We start from the raw sequence: 23,415 nt of genomic DNA, 5'->3' as shown, positions 1-23,415 counted from the left end.
CTACAAGACATCTACGGAATGGAACCACTTTCCCACTTCCTTTGCCTCTATTACGGACGTGGTCATACTGTACTAATTCTGTTCTTTTATTTTTTTTTACCCACTCCTCTCTGTAACGCTTCAGCCTGAGAGTAAATAAACAACGAAATCACATATTTTTTATTTGGACTTTGTAGAGAACAGTCCAGATGATGTATTGTGCAGTGCGGCCTGCAGCTGCTCTTGGCTGAGTCTCGTTCTTGTATACAGGTCAGGCAGTGACCGTACACCCTGCTCTTGGTACTTTTTAGACTTTCTAATCAGGTAACTGGATGCTGGCGGAGTGATATTTTGGATCTCTTTCGTCGACATGGAGTTTGGGAGAGGAGTTAATAGGCGACAGCGCCTATTATGGGAATGAGAAGCGTCGAAGGCATCCTTGAAATTAACCACCCACTCGAAGCAGGCACCACAATTATCTGCCGTTGTTGTAGCCGTGGCTCCCGCCCCGTACGCTGTATACTCATACTTCAGCGGATCTTCTCGTTTAAAACTTGTTCGATTTCGTTTTGCTTTCGCCCAAAGTAGGAACTCCGACTGCGCTTTTTCAGCGCTGATGGCAGTTTTAAAGGTGACATTTCTGAATGTTCAACATACCTGTCGAACTCCTCAGCAGCGGCTTCGTCAGGAACAAATGTTTCCTCCGGTCCGGATGACTGCAGCGATTCCGTGGTCAGCTCCTTCAAGCGACGAAAACAGTTTCCGCACACAAAGCCGACTTCTTGTACAGTAAGACACTCTTCCGGTAGACGTCTTTTCACCAAAACAATGTCCGGATCCTGGATGCTGCTAAAGTTCCTCTGATGCGAAATTATTATTTTTTTTATGTCTCCTGAAATCATCCACGCAGTACACGTGCTTTAGACCATATTCATGAGCCATTACAGCAAACGAAGGCAGGAGACAATGATGAACCGTAGCCGGCTGCGCTCATGAGCATTTCCGCTCATATTCTGAGAGCCAGCGCTTTCGCTACTCGTCCATTCGAACTGCGAGAGCGCAACAGCGAAAGAGTAAACTTTTTGAGCCACTCCGCGCCTCTCCTTGGTACACCGCGTTCGTACAAGGGCGAAGTTCATATCACAGCTGCGACCGAGGATCTGAGCCTACCATCTATGTTTAGACGGCTTGGCGCTGGTGGTGTACCCTGAAAGGAGGAGAGCGTTGTACTGGCATGCGCAGGAGAGCGAGCGCTGCAGTTTGAGCAGCTCAGCGCAAAGTCCAGGTGAAGATAAATATAGAACAATGAATCTTATTAGCCGCATTTTTTTTCTCAATCTCTCATCATCATCATCATCATCATCATCAGCCTGACTACACCCACTGCAGGGCAAAGGCCTCTCCCATGTCTCTCCAATTAACCCTGTCCTTCGCCAGTTGCGGCCACTGTATCCCCGCAAACTTCTTAATCTCATCCGCCCACCTAACTTTCTGCCGTCCCCTGCTACGTTTGCTTTCTCTTGGAATCCACTCCGTTACCCTTAAGGACCAGCGGTTATCTTGCCTTCGCATTACATGCCCTGCCCAAGCCCATTTCTTCCTCTTGATTTCAACTAAGATGTCATTAACCCGCGTTTGTTCCCTCACCCACTCCGCCCGCTTTCGATCTCTTAACGTTACGCCTATCATTTTCCTTTCCATAGCTCGCTGCGTTGTTCTTAACTTCTTAACTCAATCTCTCATTGCGAGATTAATTCGCAGTTATTTTCTATTCACTGACCCCTTGGTCGCTTCAAGTTGAGAACCGACCCTTCTAATCCGCTGCTCGAGTGATCGCAGATATCCCGCTAACAAACTCATATTCGCTACTCTGCAAGTCTAGAAACACAAAAAAATAATGCGAAATATTTTTAAGCATAAGATTGGGTATGTTCTCACTCACCATGTGTGACAGAAAGAAATTGAAGCTGGATTTTTTTTTTGTAAATAATTTTCCAAATCTGCCAACGCATGTATCTTGCTCAGAAATAGAGTGCATTTTCAAACATGAAGGAATCTTGCCAGTCACTCCAAAATGAGTACGAGTGCCGCCAACAGAACGTATAAACATATCTAAAACTTTAACGTTTCCAGGTTTCAAAGTTCGGGAGATATATCCCTCTCTACATTTTGAACATTTTACTAAATGTGTCATGTTTACCTTTTTTTTTTCTACGCGATACCCATTTTGGGAAACAAAATCATACCCATCGCCTCATTATACTGTACGTTTAGTGCCGACAGAAAAATATCTGGTCACCTGGGTGCAAACAGCTTCTTTTGAACAGTGCAAACTTTAGGTTTCGCGAATCACGGAAGACCAACCTGTCTACGAAGTTGGCTTTATTTTTTTTTTCGGAACGGGAAATTCTGTTTTCAAAAAGTAAGCTCAGATATGTTCTTCCGGATGCACTTACACTGTTATATTTTTTTTTTCGTTTAAATTAAAATTGTTGATTGGATATGCGTATTGATCACGCGTCGAGAGACCCTTCAGATTTGAAAAAGAGAACGTGAGGGCAAGGGATGCAAGTTTGCAGCACTGAGGGGCGGTAGAGGTACGGGCCACGAGACTGCTATGGACGACGAAGAGGTGACGTTAATAGTCGCCAGTGCTCGCCACTTGGTCGAAGCACGTCAAGCAGGCACGCGTAAGACAATTTTCACTAGAAATGGGCATCGGCATGGCGGTGACGGTAGTGTACCTCGTTATGTGCGCGGCCAGAAAAGCCGCGCCTCAACGCTCAGATCGGCCACCAGAGGGCGTGCGCATCTGAGCCTCCTAGGGAACGGCGCGCGCATGCCCGCCCGGCCTGGACTGCGCCGTGAGTACACAGCCCCATTGGCTTCTTTGTTGCCGCCGCCCGTCGCGTCCGCCGTCAGAGCGTCGCACGAATACACGACGCTGAGTACCGTGGGCCGCCACTGCATTTGCGAGATTCGATGCCGCGAAGCCAGAGTCGTACCGCGACAATATGGCGTCCTTCCGCGAGTGTAACCAAGTTGAAGGTAGCCCCTGAGCGTGAAGAGATACTTCGCCTCGACAAACGCACTTGTATTTAACTCGGCTTCTGGCACAGTTCGGGTTCGCTTTCTGCGCACCTTGCTCTAAAGTACATGCTTTTCATGTCATAACTGCTCCTAGACACGCCTGATAACTGCGGACTGCGGAACAGTATGCACTACCTCAGTTGCTTTCAGATGCTCCGAAATCCCAGCCAGCGGGCGTTTTCATGTCGGCTACATCGAAATGTAATATACCCACCGCAGCCGGGAATGCAAATGGTTACTGTCGATAACTGCGGGATGCTTTAAAGAAAGGAACTCGTGGTGCTCATGACGTCTGCGTGTGCGCTTGTAAGCCTTGTATGAGGATTAATATTCTGCTTCAATCTATTTGCATCGCTTTGCATCGCTTTGCATATATCTCTCGATGTGCTGTGGACGACTATAGGGAAAGCGATGCATTCAGTGCTAAACGTTGTTTTAATTCTTCTGGTCTTAAGTCACAGCAATTAGAGCTGCTTTTTGGCGTCGGCCACAAGAGACATCCACTTTCGGTTTTTTTCCCTCGCTTTCGAAGCGGGGTAAAGTGATTAGAATGCAGGCGCAAAAGAACTTGCAAGGCGTTTCCTAAGTTGCTGCTTTTGATAGATGCTGATGCAGTAGCGAGCACTGCGCGAATGTTAAACCACGCAAGTCCAAAGGACGCTCAGGGAGGGCTGTTTGGCCTATGATTTTAGTCATGCAGCTCTCCTCGTACCACAAGAGAAGACATTGTCCATTTGGACCATCGGATCAAAGAAGCGCTACTGAGGACAAGTGCAGCAGCGCTGACTAGAGACGAGGACCCAGAGCGAAGCTGATTTTCCCTCAGTATCCTTGCCTCTGGCTCTAGTGCCGCTGCACTGGAACCAACTTCCAACAATGCGTACTGTTGAGCAGTACTGAACTCGCATAGTAAGAAGTCGCTTTTTGATAGTCATATATCCTGCGCAGTCCGCATGTCACTATGAAGGACTCCTTCTGCGCCGCCGTTAACGCTGCACGGTGGCTTCAGTGTCTCGAATTGGCGGATTCGATCGCGGCCGCATTTTGACGGAGGCGAAATGCAGAGGATGACTGTGTGCTGCGCGATGTGAACCCATTTGGTCGAAATTAACAATCCGGAGTAGTGCACTGCACGGGCTCGGGCCGGCCCGCGGGCCGGGCCGGGACATGATTTGTTTTGCCGGGCCTGGGCCGGGCCCGGGCCTGAAGTGGCGGGCCCGGGCCGGGCTCGGGCTTAAAGCTGCTGATCCGAGCCGGGCTTGAGTGCGTACAGAAATGGCTGGTGTCGGACTATTCATTCACTATTGCAGAGTGAAGTGCACAACTGCGGCATTGGAGCAGCGACACGGAGGAGCTATCGGTTTTAGTACGCGCTGAGAAAAAAACTAAGCTTGATTCATTGACTTATTTATTTCCTTATTGCCACTCCGCGGTGGCTTAGTGGTCAAGGCGCTTGATTACTGAGCCGGGGAACCAGGGTTTGCTCCTAGCCTCGGTGGCCGCATTTCCATTTAGGCGGCAAGCATGACAGCCATGTACTTTGTAGTATCATTGCTCGTTGAAGAAACCCAGGTTGTGGAAATGATCCGGAGCTCTCTGCTTCGGTGTCTCTCACAGCCTGACTTCCCTTGGACCCTTAAGCCATAAAAACATAGCTTTTATTTTATAGCTATATTTTTCTTATGTGAGAAAACTCACAAACTAAAGCGCGTTTGGTTTTCTTTTTGTTTAGCTGACCAGAACGTATCGCAAATGAAATAGCCACAAAAGTTCGCCAAAGTTTGTAAATCTCTTCTCATAACCCCATCCTGGTTATAATCTCAGCCTGGTTGCCATAACAAGTGTTTTGCCCTGTAAGTTACCACGTGGTTCACGCGTTATCTACTGCTCCACCGGTAAGAGCAAAATTCAACCGGTCTTAATTGGCCATTGATCGTTCGTCATCCCAAAACATACCTATACACTATTAGAAATGCATTTGGCAAGAACATATTAGTTCAGGACGCTTATAGTCTTCAAAACACACACCGTGAAATACTCAAGCCTTTTAGCTTTTCGTTTCTGCTGAAAGGCGACCAGTTCGGCTATGAGTTAAAACTGTGAGATGGCGTTCACTACAAAAATGTTATCCCACTGCTTGCTAGGCAGCTTAATATAACTGATTAAAATCATGGGGGAATGCAAAGTAGTCTATTACGCGCGTATGCATCCCTTTTTATTTGGCTCTCGGAACTTCCGAGTTTATCTTTGCGCACCTACACGCGATCACTGTACAAAAAGCGGGCCTGGCGAGCACTACTCTTCATCACTTCCTTCTGGGTTAAAAAGTACCAACTTTCTGCAAGCCAAACTGTGGTTTCAGAACCTTTGTCGGCCAGTTTCTTATCGGTCTAGTAGAAGTCTACTTGCTCAGAGTGAGCAGTATACCTCAAGCGTTACTGTGAAACGGGCCGGGCCGGGCCCGGGCTGGGCTTCACTCCGAGATTCACGGGCCGGGCCGGGCTCGCTAGAGCGATATATTAGCGGGCCTGGGCCGGGCCCGGGCTTGAAGCCGCGGGCCTGGGCCGGGCTCGGGCTTCAGGTCTCGGGCCCGGGCCGGGCTTGGGCCTCAGATTGAGGCCCGTGCAGTGCTCTAATCCGGAGCCCCCTACTACGGCTTCCCTGCCACGTAAAGCCGATAGAAACTGACCTGCTCGTCGAACACTGTTATAGTAGTAGCTGGACGACTCTCAACGGTTACGCCCAGAGGGGCTGCGGCGCGCGCGCGGTGCTTGGCCATGTGGTGCGCAGGTCCGACGCCGGAGCCAGGATGGCGCTGCCGGACGCGGCCGCAGGGAGCTCTCCCTCCAAGGCGCCAGGGCTCGAGGACGTGGCGACCCCCTCTCTCGCGACCGATCGAGGGCAAAGACCTCTTCCGTGCGTGTTTACCAACGCTCGCGCTTGACGGGGACGCCACACCGGCGGAGCCTGCGTGTTTACATACATGCAGTGCAGACGGCGCTAGTAGTAGAAAAACTATGGCATGATCCCGATGCTCTGCTACTGCGAGTAATTTTTGTTCGCCGCACAGGGATGTTTTCTCCTGGTGTTTTTAGAGGCTTCATTCACGACAATACATGTGAAGTCATGTGCGCTGTTAGAGCATCTTGCTGAGATAATTAGCTGTGGCCGTGATCACACCTGGCATTTAAATGGCAATTAACGCTCCTTTGAAGTCAGCCTCTCGTCAACAAGAGGTCGTACGGTTACCGAAATGTCTCCACTTTGTATAGTTCGGCCATTAATGGGATTCTATTGTTTAGTCCCCCGGCCGAAAACAGCTTTCTCCAGCCTTTAGTCTTCGATACGCGTCTTAGTGAGAATGCCGTTTTCCAGTGTGACTAAACTAGAGTTGAGGTTGGTGAGAGGACGCTTTTCCGTATGGTCACATGTGTTGTTCCTTCTTGAATGTAGGCACCGAATGCTGGATGTTCTAACCCGTGTCATCTATTCTATCTCTCTGAAAAAGCATATTATAAATACTTCGCTAGAGGGAACCGCTCTTTGGCAGTTGTGTAAGCAACGTTTCCCTCTTCTTCTTAAACATTGCTGCGGCCACCTGTCGTCTATAGGCATGCAACATAGAACAACACTTCGACAAGCTCATACAGCAAGCATAGATTGTGCATGCAGAGGTTAGAAATACTGACGACGGGGTTACCCTCCCAACAGGGCTCAGAAGTGCATGAATGAAAGGGTTTTTGTCTCTGCAGTATGCTCTAAATACAAAAACAACTGACTTTAACGAACCTCTTCTATATGCCCATGCAGGTCGGATTACAGAGCAATGGAGCGTACCGGCCTTGAGTCATCATTCGTGAAGTCCATCTCTCAAAACTACAACGCGGAGGAACTGCGCAAGCTTCTAAATGACATTTACTGTTCCACCGTGCATTCATTGAACCTGGAAGTCATTCAGATGTGGCTGCAAGTTGTTCAAGACATTCGTGCCTTCCTACTTTCCCACGAAGAACAGGAGTGCCTGCAGCCGTATTCCAAGTCGATGCATCTTCGTCTGACAACTTGCTGGAATGAAATCCTCTACGCCATCATAGGCCACGTTCGGCACGCGCCAAACCTTCTCGGTCAGACCTTCCAACGATCTGCCGGCAGCAAGAAACTCGCTATCAACGGCTGCATAGCTTGTTTCTGCCACTTCTGCAACGAAGTCGGCATGACGTGGAACAGAGGGGTCAGTGATATACTGGGCCTGCTGGGAGACATCCTCGCCGTCTTGCGAGAAAATTACCAGGACACTTCCCTCATAGAAGCTTGGATCCGACAGGCTGAGGAGTCGCAGGTGAATGTGGCCAACGCGTGCAAAGAGTTCCAGAAATCTTTCAAAGTCCTCGCGTCGCTCGTTGACGATGAACAGGTTCCTTCAGAGGCACTTCTCATGCAAAAACTGTTCAGCGTCTGTACTGGAGACATGCGGCAAAGTTTGGAAACAGACATGATTTCGCAGTTGCAGGATGACGTCCTCATGTCCGAGCGCTGCGTATCAAGTGCCGCCGTGCTGCAGGCGAAGACTACCGTGTTGAAAGCTTGGAACGACACTGTCACCAAGTTGCTGGGCACTTTCATGGTAACGTGGGCACAGGACTCGCGTCTGACTGTGACAGAAGTTTACATGACGGCGCTGGAGTCCTTTCACGGGTCTTGGGCGCGCATCCTGTGCAGCGTGATGGTCGCGACAGACCTGATTGAGGGTGACTTCATCCGCGCCGAGCTGGAGCCGAACACTGTGAAATCTGTGCAGGCGGGTATCATCGCCGACTTGAGCCGCGAGACTGACTTGATCAAGGCTCCGCGGCCGGACGCCTCAGCGAGTGACGAAACCGGTGGCTCGGCCTCCTCTGAGCCCTTCCCGGTGGCTAACCCCACTTACTGGGTAAGTATTACTCAACTGTAAGTATATTCTCGCTATGAAATTCTTGCTGTGAATGAATCCGTGGTCTCGAACGGACCGCCCTCCAAGTTCTGTAGTTAAGTTACGATATTTTTCCGAAGAAGGGCTGGCTGTGGAAACCGACGTTCTTGACCGCACGCGCAGGTGCACTCACAGCCAGGCTCTTTACGCTCTCGTGCCCTTGCTGCTCTTGTCCAGTACAAGAGCTGGCTGGCGCTGGCGCACTCTGTGGAGCAGAGCGTGCTGACACTGGGAGATTTGCTGAGGTGCCAGGACAAGGCAACCACTGACCAGACGGTGTTGAGTCGCCTCTATCAGGGCGCCGCCAGCTGCCTGGAGCACTACGAGCAGTCCTGCTGCCTGCTGCGCCACTTCGCTCTCTACGAGGCCAACACAACTGCATGCACTTGGCAGGCGAGCCGCGCCTGCGAGACGCTCCAGCGTTCTCTGGCTGAACCCCTCCAGCTCAACAGTCTTCAAGTCGTTCGAAGCGACCTCGAGGCCCTCAAGATTGATCTTTTGACCAGGCTGAGAAACCTACGTGCAGAGTCGGCTGTCCCCGACAGTTACGTGGCGCTTTTCCGCACCCGCTTCACGGACTGGCTCGGCCAATTCCAAATCGCCGCCACGAGCACCCGTCAGGTGAGATCTGAATTCACTCACGCGATGGTTTCCGCTGTTCACCCACTGCGGCGGAATGTGGCTGCAGCGCAATCCAATGTTGAGCGCTTGATCCCCGCTCGCACAGCATGGTACTCAAAGGGGCGAGACGACTTCCAAAGAAACCGTCTGTGTGCAGAAACGTTGCATTAGCACGAAACAGCATGGAGGCAACCCGTATCTCAGCCCTAGGTCTGACCATCGAGTTGATCCTCGGTGTGTATCTTGGCTACTGGCGCAAACACGCATTACTGACCGATCCGGCAGGATCTTTATGCCAACCATGCATGAGTGCTTAATGCATCAAGCTGCCGATAGAGAACATCGACAGATACCGCACACGCTTCTGCAACTCTAGTTTCTCATGGACCAGAGCACATGGCACTGCTTTTTACCACAGAAACGAAAGGCGACAAAAATTCCGGTGACTTTAAGTGCTGCTAGGCTCTGCGTACCAGAGTGTATACGCTCTTCTAACGGGAGAACGTAATCTTTTGACAGGGAACGACGAGCAAAACATAGTGCAAGGATATGAGCTCATCAAATACACTTCGACGAAGTAACGCATGCTCAGAAGTGGGCAGCATGCCGGAGTGGCCGCCATTTTGTGCAGCACGCATGTCTGACCGGCTAATCGTCACATGCTCCGGCTTGCACGGGTGAAGCTTCGCGCTGTGACACAAAATGGCGCCCTTGGCGTCACCTCCTGTGGGGAGTATCCACGACGCCACAGTGGCCGCCATTTGATGTTACTATCGGGGACAGAAGTCTCCAGGATGCGCCAGTCGCATCCACGCGCATAGCTGCTATGTCTGCAAGCAAATAAATGCCACGTTTGACTAGCATGCAAACAGTAAACGCTATGGAGGGTGCTTACACGCAAGAGACAGAGAAGGCGAGTCCGACTTTTCACCTTTCGCAGGGGCGCAAGCGTTCACATCGCGTCGCGGCCACATGAGCGAGGTAATCCGGATGTCAGGAATAGTTAGTTGGGTGTACTCAGCGATTTTGAGGGTACGAATGCGCATGCCCAGAACACTACGTATCTCGCCACGTCTAGCGCGCGTTCGCACGCTACAAACCATAGCGTGCGCGCGCTACGCGCATGCTTTGCGGGGTGCGTTGACAAGATGGCGGCTCGCTGCTCGCCCGCTTCGGAACAAATGTATGTCGCCGAATGCTCGCTTTAACTTTCCTTACCGCGCCATAAGCCATCGGTCATATATGACCAACATTGAATTTGCTGCCAAAAATTTAAGACTGCACTCTTGGACAAACTGCGCCATCTAGTTTGCCTCTAGAACACCATTTTTTTATGCGAAGCATATTACTAGAGGTACACTACAGCCCTTCGCCGTGGTTATAGTGAACTAGAATAGTATTCTAGTTCACTATAGCCGTGGTTACGCGCCGTGCACACCACGTGGTACAGTGACGTCACACCACGTGACATACCACGTGACACATGACGTCACGACAGAAGAAGACGGAGGTACACTACAGCCCTTCGCCGTGGTTATGCGCCGTGCACACCACGTGGTACAGTGACGTGACACCACGTGACACATGACGTCACGACAGAGGTACACTACAGCCCTTCGCCGTGGTTATGCGCCGTGCACACCACGTGGTACAGTGACGTCACGACAGAGGAAAACGGAGGTACACTACAGCCCTTCGCCGTGGTTACACGCCGTGCACACCACGTGGTACAGTGACGTCACACCACTTGACATACCACGTGACACATGACGTCACGACAGAGGAAGATGATGGTCCACCTCGCGCCGTCGCTGTGGTTGCACGCCGTGCAGACCACGTGGTATAGTGACGACACACCACGTGACATACCACGTGACACATGACGTCACGACAGATCGCCGTCACGCGCTGGGAGAGGGAGAACGATGCCATCGCACAGACACCGGAGTGTCCTCGAGCGGCATTCCCGCGCATTTCGAACGCGCGTTCACACTCGGTGTAGGTGAAACGTTCGCTCCACCGGGCAGGCGGACGCGGCTTCCGTGGCAATCCAGGCGCTCACCCAACGCGCGTCTCGGGGTTAGTCGGCGTTCCGCTGTAGCCATGCCGTTGTCTTCCCCCACGACGAAGGCTTCTAGTGGTTGTATTAAAATGACCAAGTATTCAACCAAGGAAAGCCATGTATTACCAAGCCTAGCCATCAATATGCTTCGCATCTGACCAGGGTTAACTAAGTTAAGCCTCAGCCATTTTTTCATTCTTTAATGCAAGGAGGCAACGTGAAAAATTAAACTGACCGGATGTGGTCTGCTGGTCGCCGAACATAGCGTCCACTTCGCCGCGCGCTCCTCAAAGGTGAAAGTCTGCACATGCAACGTGTTATGTTGTGTGTTTTGTACATTTTAATTCTTATAATCAATTTCTAGCTCAGTGCAGCGGCTTATTTTTGTTATGCTTGCATTCTTTTTTATTACCTGCATATTTAACCAATAAATTTTCTAAAAGTTTTGCACACACAACTTTGGCGTTTTTTTCGTTTGGGAATATAATTAATATGCTACAGTTATATGTACTACAATGCGCAGTGCGTTTAGCACTTCTTGAGGGATATATATTTTAAAAACACTCAAAATCGGTTATTTTTTTCATGGTAAGAAAAGAGTTAGATGGTTGCGTTCCCTTTTATTTCGCACAGTTTCGCCCACACGTAGAGGTATAGGCGACAACTAGCGCCTATTTTTCAGATAATTTGATGTTTTTTAAGCTCTGAGGTGGGTGTGTGCGTGCGCGCGCGTGTGTGTGTGTTAGGAGCGTCCCCTTTGAAACGAATACCATGGAGTGAAGCTTATATGTACCCACTGCTGGGGGATGTAATAACCAAGTTTATGACAAAACAATGGGGCTGTGCATGTCATCTATATGCCGAGTACTATCTAAGAGATATGGCTGCAAAGTACTGCTAGTTGAAAGACATCTTTGCCGTAAGAACATTGGCAAAATTCTGGGCACCATGCAGTGCTTGAAATGTATTTGTAATGTTGTTTTATAGTCGACTCTAGAACTATAGATCGTTTAGAAGACTATATTAAAACAATGTTTGTTTATAACATAAATCTGATGTTCTCTGCATAACTTATAACGTTATATATTAATTTTTAACTTATGTGACATTACAGTGCAACGCATAACGTCACTGCAACTTACATAACATTTTTATAACATTATTCTTATGTTCGGTGCTACTAGGGGAGGGGCCTCTTGCGGTGTCTTTACGCCTACATTTCTGACGAGACATCTTTGAGGCTTCGTTATTGTGACTGCAAAAGCAGTAGAGGTGTTCATTTGCGCGCACAGTGCAATAAATATACATGTGGAGAGTGAAAGCGCAAAGTTTTTGTAGGTCATAATAGCAGTCAGTAGGCGAATTAATCGGGATGACGGAGCTGACCAAACTCGAAAGTCTAGTGAACTAATGCAGGATGTTCAATGTTAGGCTTCAGGGATTTTCTTTTTAATACTAAGAGCGCTGCACAGTAGTGAATTATTTTTCTTTTCAGTACTGAGATTATAAAAATTCAGGGGGCACTTTGACTGTCTAAAGTGCGTAGAGGCGAAAGCGTTTTCCGCACCACTTTCAGTGCTTCTGTGGCACTGGTGGCGTCACATGTAATTGAGTACTAATTACTAAGTGATGACAAATCACGAATTAATGGTTAATTACTGATTAATGCCTGAATACTAACTAACTGCTAATTAAGCTTAAGCTTCGCCTTTAGGAGTGGAACGCGACAGCGTGTTGTAGCGCTGCCAGGGAGTCCACGGAACGCCACCACCCGTTCGGCGCGATGCCTTGCCGTTTCAACGCAACGGTTTCTGAGGAAAGGAAATGGCGCAGTAAATCTCTGTCATCTCGGTGGACACCTGAGCCGCACCGTAGAGGAACGGAGGAAGTGGGAGTGAAAGAAGAAAGACGAAGATGGCCCGTAATGAAGAAAATGAAAATTGTATTTGAGGAAAGAAAATTACGCAGTAACTGTCTCACATATCTCGGTGGACACCCGTCAAAATTCAGGGGGGGGGGGGGGTGCACTTTTTTGACCTAAAGTGTGGTCACTGATGTGTGGTTAAGATGTTAAGCTTCGCCTCTAAGAGTGGAACGCGAGAGCGTCTTGCAACGCTGCCAGGGAGTCCATAGAACGCCATCGCCCATTCGGTTCTACGTCTCGCTCTTCGGTAAATTGGTTTTTGAGGAAAGGAAATGTATTTCTCTCTCATATCTCGGTGGACACCTAAACCTCGCCGGAAGGGAAGGGAGGAGGATGGCAGTGAGCGAAGACACCGTATTCACTAGACGTGCCTTTGTTCATTCCAAACAATCGAGCTTACATGGCGGAGTCGGTGGACACCTAAACCTCGCCGGAAGGGAAGGGAGGAGGATGGCAGTGAGCGAAGACACCGTATTCACTAGACGTGCCTTTGTTCATTCCAAACAATCGAGCTGGCATGGCGGAGTGGATAGCATGCTCGTCTCGCACTCCGAAGACCGGGGCTCGATTCCCGAGCTCGACCAATTTCTTACTAGGTTTTATTTATTTATATGGCCTGACTAGAGAAGTTAATTAGGCTAATTGGGTGATTAAGTAATTAACTAAGATCAGTCCGACTTACTTGGAGCATCACTATATGGTCCCTTCAATTGGTTGCATGGTTACTAGCGAAAGTACAATTGGCCCCGTTTGAAATTGGCGCACTGTGACGTCACGACCTTTCCGACCAACTGAAAAGCGTGACATTCTCTGTCGACAACTTCTGCTTACAACGATGAGACATTAAAGGCTTTCGCCTTAATATCGAAGTTTAAAATGCAAAGCCTGCAAAGCTTAACGGTTCGGTCAAGAAAAGAGGGCACCGCCGTCTAGATATGTCATGCGGATACGCATTCTTGAAAAACGCACATTATACATTGATGAGATCTGAACTCTCTTTTGTCGCATACGTCACAGAGGGAGGGAATGGTTTCCTCACCAAGCCTTCGTTGAAAGAGGCGTTGGCGCTTGCTTTACGCAATGAATCCCAAAGCCATTTGGCTTGCGGGATCGGTGCGGGGTGGTGCTAAACGTTAATAAATATTGAGCCATATCTTAGACTATTCTTAGCTTGGCTCTTGGTCTCGTTAAGTGGCCGGCAGTCAGTGGCACCCGCGACTTTGGCTTGTGGGCTCGGTGGCTGCGTGCCCACAGGAACAAACGTGCGCGTTTTCTTGAGCGGCATTCGCACGGGCGATGGAGTACCTCCGCAAGTGAGGGCGACTGCGTACACTTCACGCCTTCGAGAGGCCGCGCGGCGCCACAGCTTCCGGTTTTCGTCCGGCAGCCGCCGCCGACCGAGGAGGGGACCGTTCGCTCACTTTGGTTCCTTCAGCTAGTTCTGCCATGACGTTCAGTCTTCGTCTCTCCGGAAAATGTGGCGGCACTTCGCCTTCGGTTGCATGCCTCGGGCGCACCCCGCTGCCGTCTTTGTCTGTTTCTCCTCCCTGGGTTCCTTTTCTCTCTCATCTCCCTTCCTCTCTGTCCTGTTTTCCCCTACTTTCTTTCCTTTTTGCCTCCGCTGACCAGAGACCGGCAGAACTCCGCTTCCAAAAACCGATCGAGTATTACAAGGAACGACGCCAGTGCAACGAAAAAAGTGGACAAACGCGAGCGCTGACTCTCTTGCCAACACCTTCGTCTGACGCAGCTTGGGCTTCCAGCCTTTAGATTTTTTGCAGTCAATTGCAAGATTACTTACCTTCCCAGTCTGCAAAGAAATGGCATGTTCACGCAGCCGGTAGTCCAGGCACCGTTCCGACCGACGTAAGTGAGACCGCATTTCAACGGCATTGGGGGATTCCCCTAAAAACATTTGGTCGGCATTTCATAGGCACCTTTTGCGGTTCACTTTTTGACAAAGACCGCCAAGCTTGCTCGGGGCAGAAAAACGACCCTAATGCCTGCGCAGTTTGCAGCCTTCTATAGCCCATGTGAAACTGAATGCACATAAGGTATTATAGCGATCTTTTCTGGATCTTGTTCACTGTCGCGCTTCTTTTCTATCGGGCGAGGAGGTTGTCGAAACGCCTCCTCTCTGGACTGCCGGAAACCGGTTCCGCCGCCGCTTCCACCGTGCTAGCGCGAGGTGCCCACTGCAGTCCAGTGAACAATAAGGCAGCGCCCAGGGAGCCCTGATTGGAAAGGTCAGAAGCCGACAGCGGCGGGTCGAGTCAGCAGATCGAGTTGAGCAAGGCCAGCCCAACTGCGTGTTTACGTGAGCTCGATTCTAACGAGTCGAGACCGCTTCAACTCCAGCGACACCAAGCGTCAAACAGAGCAAGCGGGAGAGGGCAGTGGCAGCTTCCTACCCCCTACCCTACCCCCTGCAGGCGAGTTAACTTGACTCGCTCAGCCGCTTTTTTTACTCGACCCGACAGCGTTTGCATGGACCCGATAACTGTTTTTTACTCGACAAGCAAACTCGATTCGACTGTAACGAGTTCATGTAAACAGGCTTTATATGAGATATCGCTGATATGTGGTTACTGCTGTTGTGTTTCTACCCCCCCCCCCCCCCTTAACTCTCTTTGTGTGTTCCCGTCACACCTGTGTCCACTCGGACCACGTGGGCCCGATCATGCAGCTACCGTGAACATTCATCGAGGTCGACAACCTCGCGACGACCATGGGAAGTTGGATGCTTGGAATGCCCCTCCGAGCCTCAGCGGATTAGTGTAGCAGGAATGCCAGGGGCCATTGTCAGCCAAAACCCCAGCGAAATTCCTTGAACGGAGTGCAGCGGCGACGAAGGCAGGCGAGGCCCAGGAGCTATTGTCCGAGCAACCACCGTGAATGCGGAGGCGACCTGGCGGCGCCGTCACGCTGGCGGATAATTGAAGAATTCTGTGTCCCCGACTCGCGTTCTGGGCAATCGGCGGGGAGGCAAGTTCATTCCCCTGCTGAAAGACTTCAGGAGATTCCTTTCCCGCGGGGCTGGATGAGTCAGCAATCTCCCCCTCTCTTCGACCCAGCTGCGACAGAGTGGACAAGCTCGCACCTGCCCAGCCGTGGGCGGTAACAAGAAGGTCCCCTTCGGTCCATCCGATTGGACAGTGCTCGTCGACCATTATTCCCCAGCCAGGGATCTGGGGAAACCGGACGAGATTTAACTCGGCCGTGAGTGTGGCCGAAAGAAGCCTGCTAGCTCCAGTCGACTACGGTTGACGAAGACGTTCCCCTTCAACTGAGAGCCATTCTCAGTCCCGCTCTCTGTAAATAATGTAAATATGTGAATACAGTTTTTCCTTCACTTCCCCTACTCCCCGTCTCCGGCCCACGTTCCTTCCTCCTTCGGCACTGCGGCGGTGCTCCTGGACCCGATGCCTGGTGGGACACGCTTCTAGCATCGACAAATATATCAACTGGTTGGCAGCGGCGGGATCTTCCACGCTTGGTCCTGGCTTCAGCAGTGGTGAGCGCTTGACTTTCTTTAAGAATCTGCCAGGCTTGATAACTCTGGAAATTTATCACTACCTGTAGATTGTTTTTCTGCACGTGCTCGCTTAAGCATTTCACGTAGCAGCTTATTTTATGAAAGTCCTCGTTCGGAAGTTGCCATGGATTTGAGCAAGCTAAAGAAGCCAGAGTTGATGTTGCTGTGTGAAAAGCTGGGTATTGAGGCCAGGAAGAGTCACAGAAAGCCGCAGCTGATTGAGGCTATTAAGGAATGTGGTGCTAAGGAGGGAGACAAAATTTTGGAGACCTGGGAAGTCATTCAGGAGGGAATCAGGAGCGCTAAGGAGGAGGCCGACAGGGTTGAAAGAGAGCGCAAGGAGGAGTTCGACAGGGTTGAAAAAGAACGCCTTTACCGCAAGGAAGCCGCTAAGAAGGAGGCCGACAGGGTTGAAAAGGAACGCAAGGAGGAGTCCGACAGGGTTGAAAAAGAACGCCTTTACCGCAAGGAAGCCGCTAAGAAGGAGGCTGACAGGATTGAAAAAGAGCGCAAGGAGAAGGCCGACAGGGTTGAAATAGAATGGCAGGAGCAATGCCGTAAGAGACGCGCTGAGCTCGAGGAACTACGTAAACGAGAGCAGCAGGAGCTCATACGTACGACTCAATTTCTCAGACGGAAAAGGGCCCGAGATCGGTTGCGGACTTTTCAGAGAGGCGAGAGCTTCAGAACGTTCCTCGCGAGTTTTGAACAGATATGTGCGGAAGAGGAACTAGATCAGGGCGAATGGTCAATGATGTTGCTGGCCATCCTTCCTTGCGATGTCAGCGCCGTATTAGCGCGACTGTCCGATGAGGATGCCAGAAACTACGACAAAGCGAAAAGTGCCCTCTTCCGAGACTTCAGAATTCGTGTACAGACCGAGTCTAAAATCCGAAGTGATAGCAGCGAGCAGCGCCCCCATCAGTGCGTCAGCGACCAGCCAAAGAGCCCCGCTTGGTCAGCTACGCACATTGTAGTTGCTCAGAAGAACAGTGGCAGTCGGGAAGTTGATGTGATAATCTGCGGCACAGAGCGTCGTTGTCTGTCACCTGACAGCGACTGTGGCGCTCCAAGCCAGAGCGCGGCGTTAGCTGAAAAGCGCGATGCCGCGCAGATTTCCCTTGCAACCCAGAAAAACGTAGGCGCAGCGCAAAAATGTAGTCCTCCAGAGAGCAGTCGCGCGCTGAAAGCAGCAACTGCAAGTTCTATTGTAAGCGAGGAATGCGCCTCAGCGCTGCCTCGAAACAATGATCAGTCCAACGATGAGGGAACGACAGCCGCTCGCGACCGAACACCAGAAATTGAGTTATGCTCTACTGAAACCAGCGTGTCTTTGCCCATTGCCCGCGTCGCGATCGAGAGCCCGCTCGAGGTGCGTCTGACCGAGGCAGCCGTCTCCCAAAACCTGCCTAAGCAGCATCCCTCGATTTTCTCGAATCGCTTGGATAAGCTGCCCCAAGAAAAAGGCCTTTGTTTTGGAGATAACGCTGCGCAGGTCCTCACCATTTCGAAGGCTCGTGAGGTCGCGGCGCCAGCAGAGCACGTGGTTGAAGAGGGCAAACCTCAACCTGTAAGCCCGAAGCCTGTAAATTCTCACAGTGATGAGCTAGAGCAGGCTTTATTGCAAACTGTCGACGAGACGAACGCAGGCGACTTAACCCGTGACGGCTCCGCGCTACCTAATGACGAGCCAGCCCAGGACTTACTCACTTTTAGCACAGGGGTTAAGAGCACCGATAGTAGTGCAAGCTACAGTGAGTCTTCCGAATCAGGCGCAAGTGATGAGCTGGAGCTAGGTGAGGAATTGAATACCAATCTGGTGTTACCCCACTCGGATGGCTTTCTCGAACTCCTTCGTGTGGACAGGGAAACGTTCACCGCTGAGCAAGAGAAAGACCAATCTCTACGCAACTTGAGTCACCAAAGTGACATAGGTGTGTCACGGAAGAACATACCTTTCCAGCTCCGTTCTGACCTGCTGTACCGCCAGTATAAGGATAGGAAAGGTATCCAACACGACCACCTTACTGCCCGCGTCGCGATCGAGAGCCCACTCGAGCTGCGTCTGACCGAGGCAGCCGTCTCCCAAGACCTGCCTATGCAGCATCCCTCGATTTTCCCAAATCGCTTGGATAGGCTGCCCAAAGAAAAAGGCCTTTGTTTTGGAGATGATGCTGCGCAGGTCCTTACCATTTCGAAGGCTCCAGACTTCGCAGCGCCAGCAGAGCACGCGGGTGACGAGGGCAAACATGACCCAGTAAGCCTGATAAATTCTCACGGTGGTGAGCTAGAACAGGCAATTTTACAAACTGATCATGAGGCGAACGCCAGCGACTTTACCTGTAATGGTTCAGCGATTGCTAGTGACGCGCCACGCAAACCACCTGCGAAGGTTTCCACGGAGCGGCAGCGCACAGAGGTGGCCAAACGGGAAGAGTTAATTAAGGGGAAAGTGCGGCCCTTGTTGAATGCTCGACTGAAATCCAAACCGCGTAGCCGCCCCAATTTGGCGCCTCGGTGCTCAAGAGTTCGCACCCGCCCCGTGGGAACACAAGCCAAGAGAACGCAACGCGCGCACCCAATCCGAGAGAGACGGATACGCTGGCACGGCATTCGCACTCGTTCGCTCCCTTCTCGCATTCTGCTTTCTGAGCGTCAGCTAAACTTCAGAACCGCGAGACTTGGACGAAGAACAGTTAAGGGTCCCAAGCTGAAATTCCTAGCCTTGTGTCCTGTTGCACCTGCTAGAGCAGCTATCGGACCGCGGCCGCGTAGGGGGCGGCTGAAAAATAGGAAGCAGTAAATTCCTCTGATCGCAACGCTGTTTGCAGACGGATTCGAGGAATAATCCCGTCTTGAGTTGAATGCTTGTCTCTTTTGTTCATTTAACTCTCCTGTACAGAAATGCAAGCTGGAATTCTTAGCATTATGCAATGTCTCATCTGCTAAAGCAGCTGTCGGACCGCGGCCGCGCAAGGGGCGGATATGACGCATAATCTCATATTGAGTTTAATGCTTGTTTTTTTGTTCTTTTGTTCATTACACTCTCCTATACAAAAATGAGAGCGAAATTTTGGAGCTTGGCATTGCGGGGCGTTTCAGAAAATTGCGAGGTAATGACAACGCTGATGGCCTCAGCCGAGGCTTTCCCGTGTAATGCCCTTTCCTGACTCCACGGACGTTAATCCGCTATGCAAATTTGTATTTTGTTTTTTTTTGCTTTAGCGGGAATCATTTTTGTCTGTTTTGTATGTGTGTTCAGCAGCTCCACCTTCCCTTTGTGCTCTCACGGGCGGTGGCTTTCTGTGACATACACCGTGCTACGGCACCCCCCCAAAATTTTAGAAAATTTTCCTCCCTTTTGACTAAACAAGCTCTGGGTATTCTGGTTTGGTCAAACATGTCAACTTTCGGAGGAGGACGTAAATTTCACGCTACAGCTCAATTTCTCTAAAGAGGTTTTGTTGACCGAAAACAGCTTGGCAGTTCTTGAAGTCGGTTTGGCGCTTTCTGCTTGTTGGGCTGTGTACCTTGCTGGTTGAGACCGTTACAGTTGTCAACGAAGCAAGAAGAACCTTTGGGCCCAGCTGTGACCAAAAGCCGAACGGACACAACTCCAGGTCTCTGCGCGCAGCAGCGTTGGCTGCAACCACTACGAGACCTCTTCGGGCGGCGGACGTGCTGTTGTGTTTCTACCCCCCCCCCCCTTAACTCTCTTTGTGTGTTCCCGTCACACCTGTGTCCACTCGGACCACGTGGGCCCGATCATGCAGCTACCGTGAACATTCATCGAGGTCGACAACCTCGCGACGACCATGGGAAGTTGGATGCTTGGAATGCCCCTCCGAGCCTCAGCGGATTAGTGTAGCAGGAATGCCAGGGGCCATTGTCAGCCAAAACCCCAGCGAAATTCCTTGAACGGAGTGCAGCGGCGACGAAGGCAGGCGAGGCCCAGGAGCTATTGTCCGAGCAACCACCGTGAATGCGGAGGCGACCTGGCGGCGCCGTCACGCTGGCGGATAATTGAAGAATTCTGTGTCCCCGACTCGCGTTCTGGGCAATCGGCGAGGAGGCAAGTTCATTCCCCTGCTGAAAGACTTCAGGAGATTCCTTTCCCGCGGGGCTGGATGAGTCAGCAATCTCCCCCTCTCTTCGACCCAGCTGCGACAGAGTGGACAAGCTCGCACCTGCCCAGCCGTGGGCGGTAACAAGAAGGTCCCCTTCGGTCCATCCGATTGGACAGTGCTCGTCGACCATTATTCCCCAGCCAGGGATCTGGGGAAACCGGACGAGATTTAACTCGGCCGTGAGTGTGGCCGAAAGAAGCCTGCTAGCTCCAGTCGACTACGGTTGACGAAGACGTTCCCCTTCAACTGAGAGCCATTCTCAGTCCCGCTCTCTGTAAATAATGTAAATATGTGAATACAGTTTTTCCTTCACTTCCCCTACTCCCCGTCTCCGGCCCACGTTCCTTCCTCCTTCGGCACTGCGGCGGTGCTCCTGGACCCGATGCCTGGTGGGACACGCTACAAGCACGGCAAAATATATCACTGCGTTGAGTGACGTGCTCGGCATAACCGAGTGCGGAGGGCAGCGGAGGAGGAATGACGGCGCTAGCGAAGAGAGCGCGGGGAGGAAAGCGGAGGAGGGTGGAACGGCGGCAGCGTGAACAGCAGTGTTCAAGGAACACTGAAGAGTAAAGACAGGGTGCCTCGATGCGCGCGAGCCTCGATGAGCGCGCTTCTGGAGCACCACCTGGCCTTGGTACGTCAGTCCGCCGACCTATTGGATGCTTAATTTGTGTCCTTAATAAAGTTATTTAACACTACTACTCGAGACACCTAGCAGAGACTAGTAGCGCGCGCCATCGTCTGCTCGCCAGTGACGTTAGCGATGAAGTATGCATCGCTCCCCAGAAATAAAGTCACTGGAACTTAGAGATAGTTTGAGATAGTGCCGCAGCAGCGCCCTCATAAGCGCGCTTGGCCGTTCGCCCGAGGCCAACGTTTTTACCAACACCCACACGATCACCGCCTTGGCGGTGTCGCTGCGGTCCCTTTAAGATTAGGGTGCAACATAACCTCGGTTTTGTGGTTTTCTCATGTTTTGTCGTGCATGTTTTTGTTTCCCGCTCACGGGCCTGATATATTTAGTGCATCACACTTCACTAAAGTCAGTTTTTTCTTCGTCTTTTCATCAATCTGCGCGCCACTGCCTGTTCTACAGAGGTGACAGTTGTACGGGTGTCAGGCAAATTTAGTAGGACTGACTGCCAGCGGCTAGCGGGTGCATTTCGCCTCACGAAGTGTCACTGTGGCGAGACACGGTGCTACACTTACAAGATAAGCGCCCTTCGAAACGTACAATGCATGCGCTTTCCCTCCACTGTTTTTCTAAGGCGACGCAGCTGTGCCTGTCTTCCGCGACAGACGCTTCACTGGGCAGAGACACGACGAACTTCGGTACGATATACATTAGTTGCTGTCCTAGCATTTTCTGAGCCCACGCAGAGGCGCAGGTACTTTCCGTGCTGACCTACATAAAAAAAGACACGGTCTGGTTCACTAGCGTTCCTGAGTCGAAGATTAAGCGGATTAAATGCAGTGTTGGCAGTTCGCGTACCGCCCGGAAGGTCTGTCCACAGATGATGAGCACACATACCTGGTCTGCCTAGACAACACCTGCACTTATCCAAGCTGTTCCTCCAAAGTAAATCATGCTGGCATTGCATAAGAACTTTCGCCGCACGTACAGGAAAGCTGACTGTTCACGCGTGTACCGTGCGAGGAATGTTTCAGCCGAGTGGAGTGAACTTGCCGAACTTACTGTGCGGCTGTGATTTTTGCAACCAATTTCAATGAAGTTAATCGTGTGACGCTGCGCGAATGACTCTGAACGCGAGTGTAAATGACAGTTCGGCCATGTGAAAGCAGTATTAGGGTGACTAAAACTAAGCTTCAGCGATTAATTTTTTACGCGTTGATGTGCAAGCTACGAATTAGTCGATGCGAAGACACTGCAGATCACTGCGTGTAATTGCGGTTAGTCATGTGAACGGAAGTGCTGCAGACGACGCGTATTTATAATCCTGATCAAATCAGGTAAGTACATCATCCAAACTTGGTATTGAAAAAGCAAGCCTGTCGTATGCCTTCTCTGCGTCAAATTGTAGCGCGAATAAACGAGCGGTTTAATCGAGAGCAGCATTTTACGGTACGCGTTTAGCATTGCTGCAGTCTATGGACTTGTTTCAAACGCTATCGCTTTACATGAATTAGCTGTTACAACTGACATTCGCATCTATCTTGGCATGTGAAAAGAAGCGGGGCTACTGATCTAAAGTGAGCATTGGCCGCGAAATAAAAGAAAAACATCAAGTAAAACATCAGGCGTACTCGGTGCCTTCCCGACCTCCTTCCTCCGCAGGAGGTCCTCGACGCCGCGGAACGGGCATGCGCCGATGGCAGCGACCGGGCCAAGCTGGACGAGTGCATCGCCGCGCTGCCATCGCACCTCGAAGAAGGCCGCAAGGCCCTGGAGACCCTGGCGCAGCATTACTGTGCCAATGACGCCTGGAAAATTAACGACGTCAGCATTCTGGCGAAAATGTCCAAGTCGCGGAACAAATATAGCAGCTAATTCGCAGCCTCACGACCGAAAAGAGAGCAGGAGAAAGAGCTCCAAGCCAAAATTTCATGCCGGAAAAATTTTATGGTTTTAGACAAATTTTAAATGAAATAAATAGGGTGGTTGCCAACAAATGCACGTAGTCTGTCTTGAGAACTGCTGTCCTTAGCCATATGCATGTTCCTTTTCCCCCCTTAAAGTTTTGGAGCGAAAAGCTCCACTTATCGCATGCAAAGCTGAAGGTCAAATCAGGCCTGGATTTCACCTCTAACTGGGCTCTCGCCGGAGGTGTGGCTGTGACGTCATAACACGTGACTTGTCGCAGCTGTTACCGCTCATTTCGCCGGTACGTCGACCGCCGCTCCGGGCACTCGCTCTCGCCAGTTGTGTCACGTGACTAACCACGTGATTCGCTCTTGCTGAATAAAGGTCAGTGCTCACCGCCTTGACAGCGCAGACGTATGGAGCCAGAACTGGTCACCGGTACGAGTCCTACGACTGAGCATTGGAGCCGCCGGGCTGCTTGTAGCCATCCCTACGACAGAGAGCGTCACGAAGTCGCGTTGGCTAGAGATAAGTTGCGAAAGCGGGCTCGTCTAGTAGATGAA

General features: G+C 51.0%; 1 protein-coding gene across 2 annotated transcripts; it reads left to right on the top strand.

The window, feature by feature from the left end:
* Positions 1-5,754: 5,754 nt before the first annotated feature.
* Positions 5,755-22,961, top strand: LOC149349510 (uncharacterized). Of its 2 annotated transcripts, none has more exons than XM_089576785.1 (4): positions 5,755-5,985; positions 6,880-7,999; positions 8,216-8,659; positions 22,607-22,961. In XM_089576785.1, the coding sequence occupies exons 1-4, from the start codon at positions 5,879-5,881 to the stop codon at positions 22,817-22,819; spliced, it is 1,884 nt and encodes a 627-aa protein (XP_089432911.1). In that variant the 5' UTR covers positions 5,755-5,878; the 3' UTR covers positions 22,820-22,961. The 2 variants fall into 2 exon arrangements, with proteins under 2 accessions (XP_089432911.1, XP_089432910.1); XM_089576784.1 differs by having other exon boundaries at positions 8,162-8,659.
* The last annotated feature ends 454 nt before the right edge of the window (positions 22,962-23,415 follow it).

Source organism: Amblyomma mixtum, chromosome 3 (assembly GCF_055824585.1).
Source record: "Amblyomma mixtum isolate Tamu chromosome 3, ASM5582458v1, whole genome shotgun sequence".
Taxonomy (NCBI): domain Eukaryota; kingdom Metazoa; phylum Arthropoda; class Arachnida; order Ixodida; family Ixodidae; genus Amblyomma; species Amblyomma mixtum.
The sequence above is the reverse complement of the archived record's forward strand: the minus strand, read 5'-3'. Positions and strand labels throughout refer to the sequence as shown.

Excerpts from the sequence above, each read along its gene's own strand:
- LOC149349510 (XM_089576784.1), top strand. The coding sequence starts at position 5,879 with ATGGCGCTGCCGGACGCGGCCGCAGGGAGCTCTCCCTCCAAGGCGCCA. Across the intron at positions 5,986-6,879 it reads CGAGGGCAAAGACCTCTTCC|GTCGGATTACAGAGCAATGG; the intron begins GTGCGTGTTTAC and ends ATGCCCATGCAG. Across the intron at positions 8,000-8,161 it reads TGGCTAACCCCACTTACTGG|GTGCACTCACAGCCAGGCTC; the intron begins GTAAGTATTACT and ends CCGCACGCGCAG.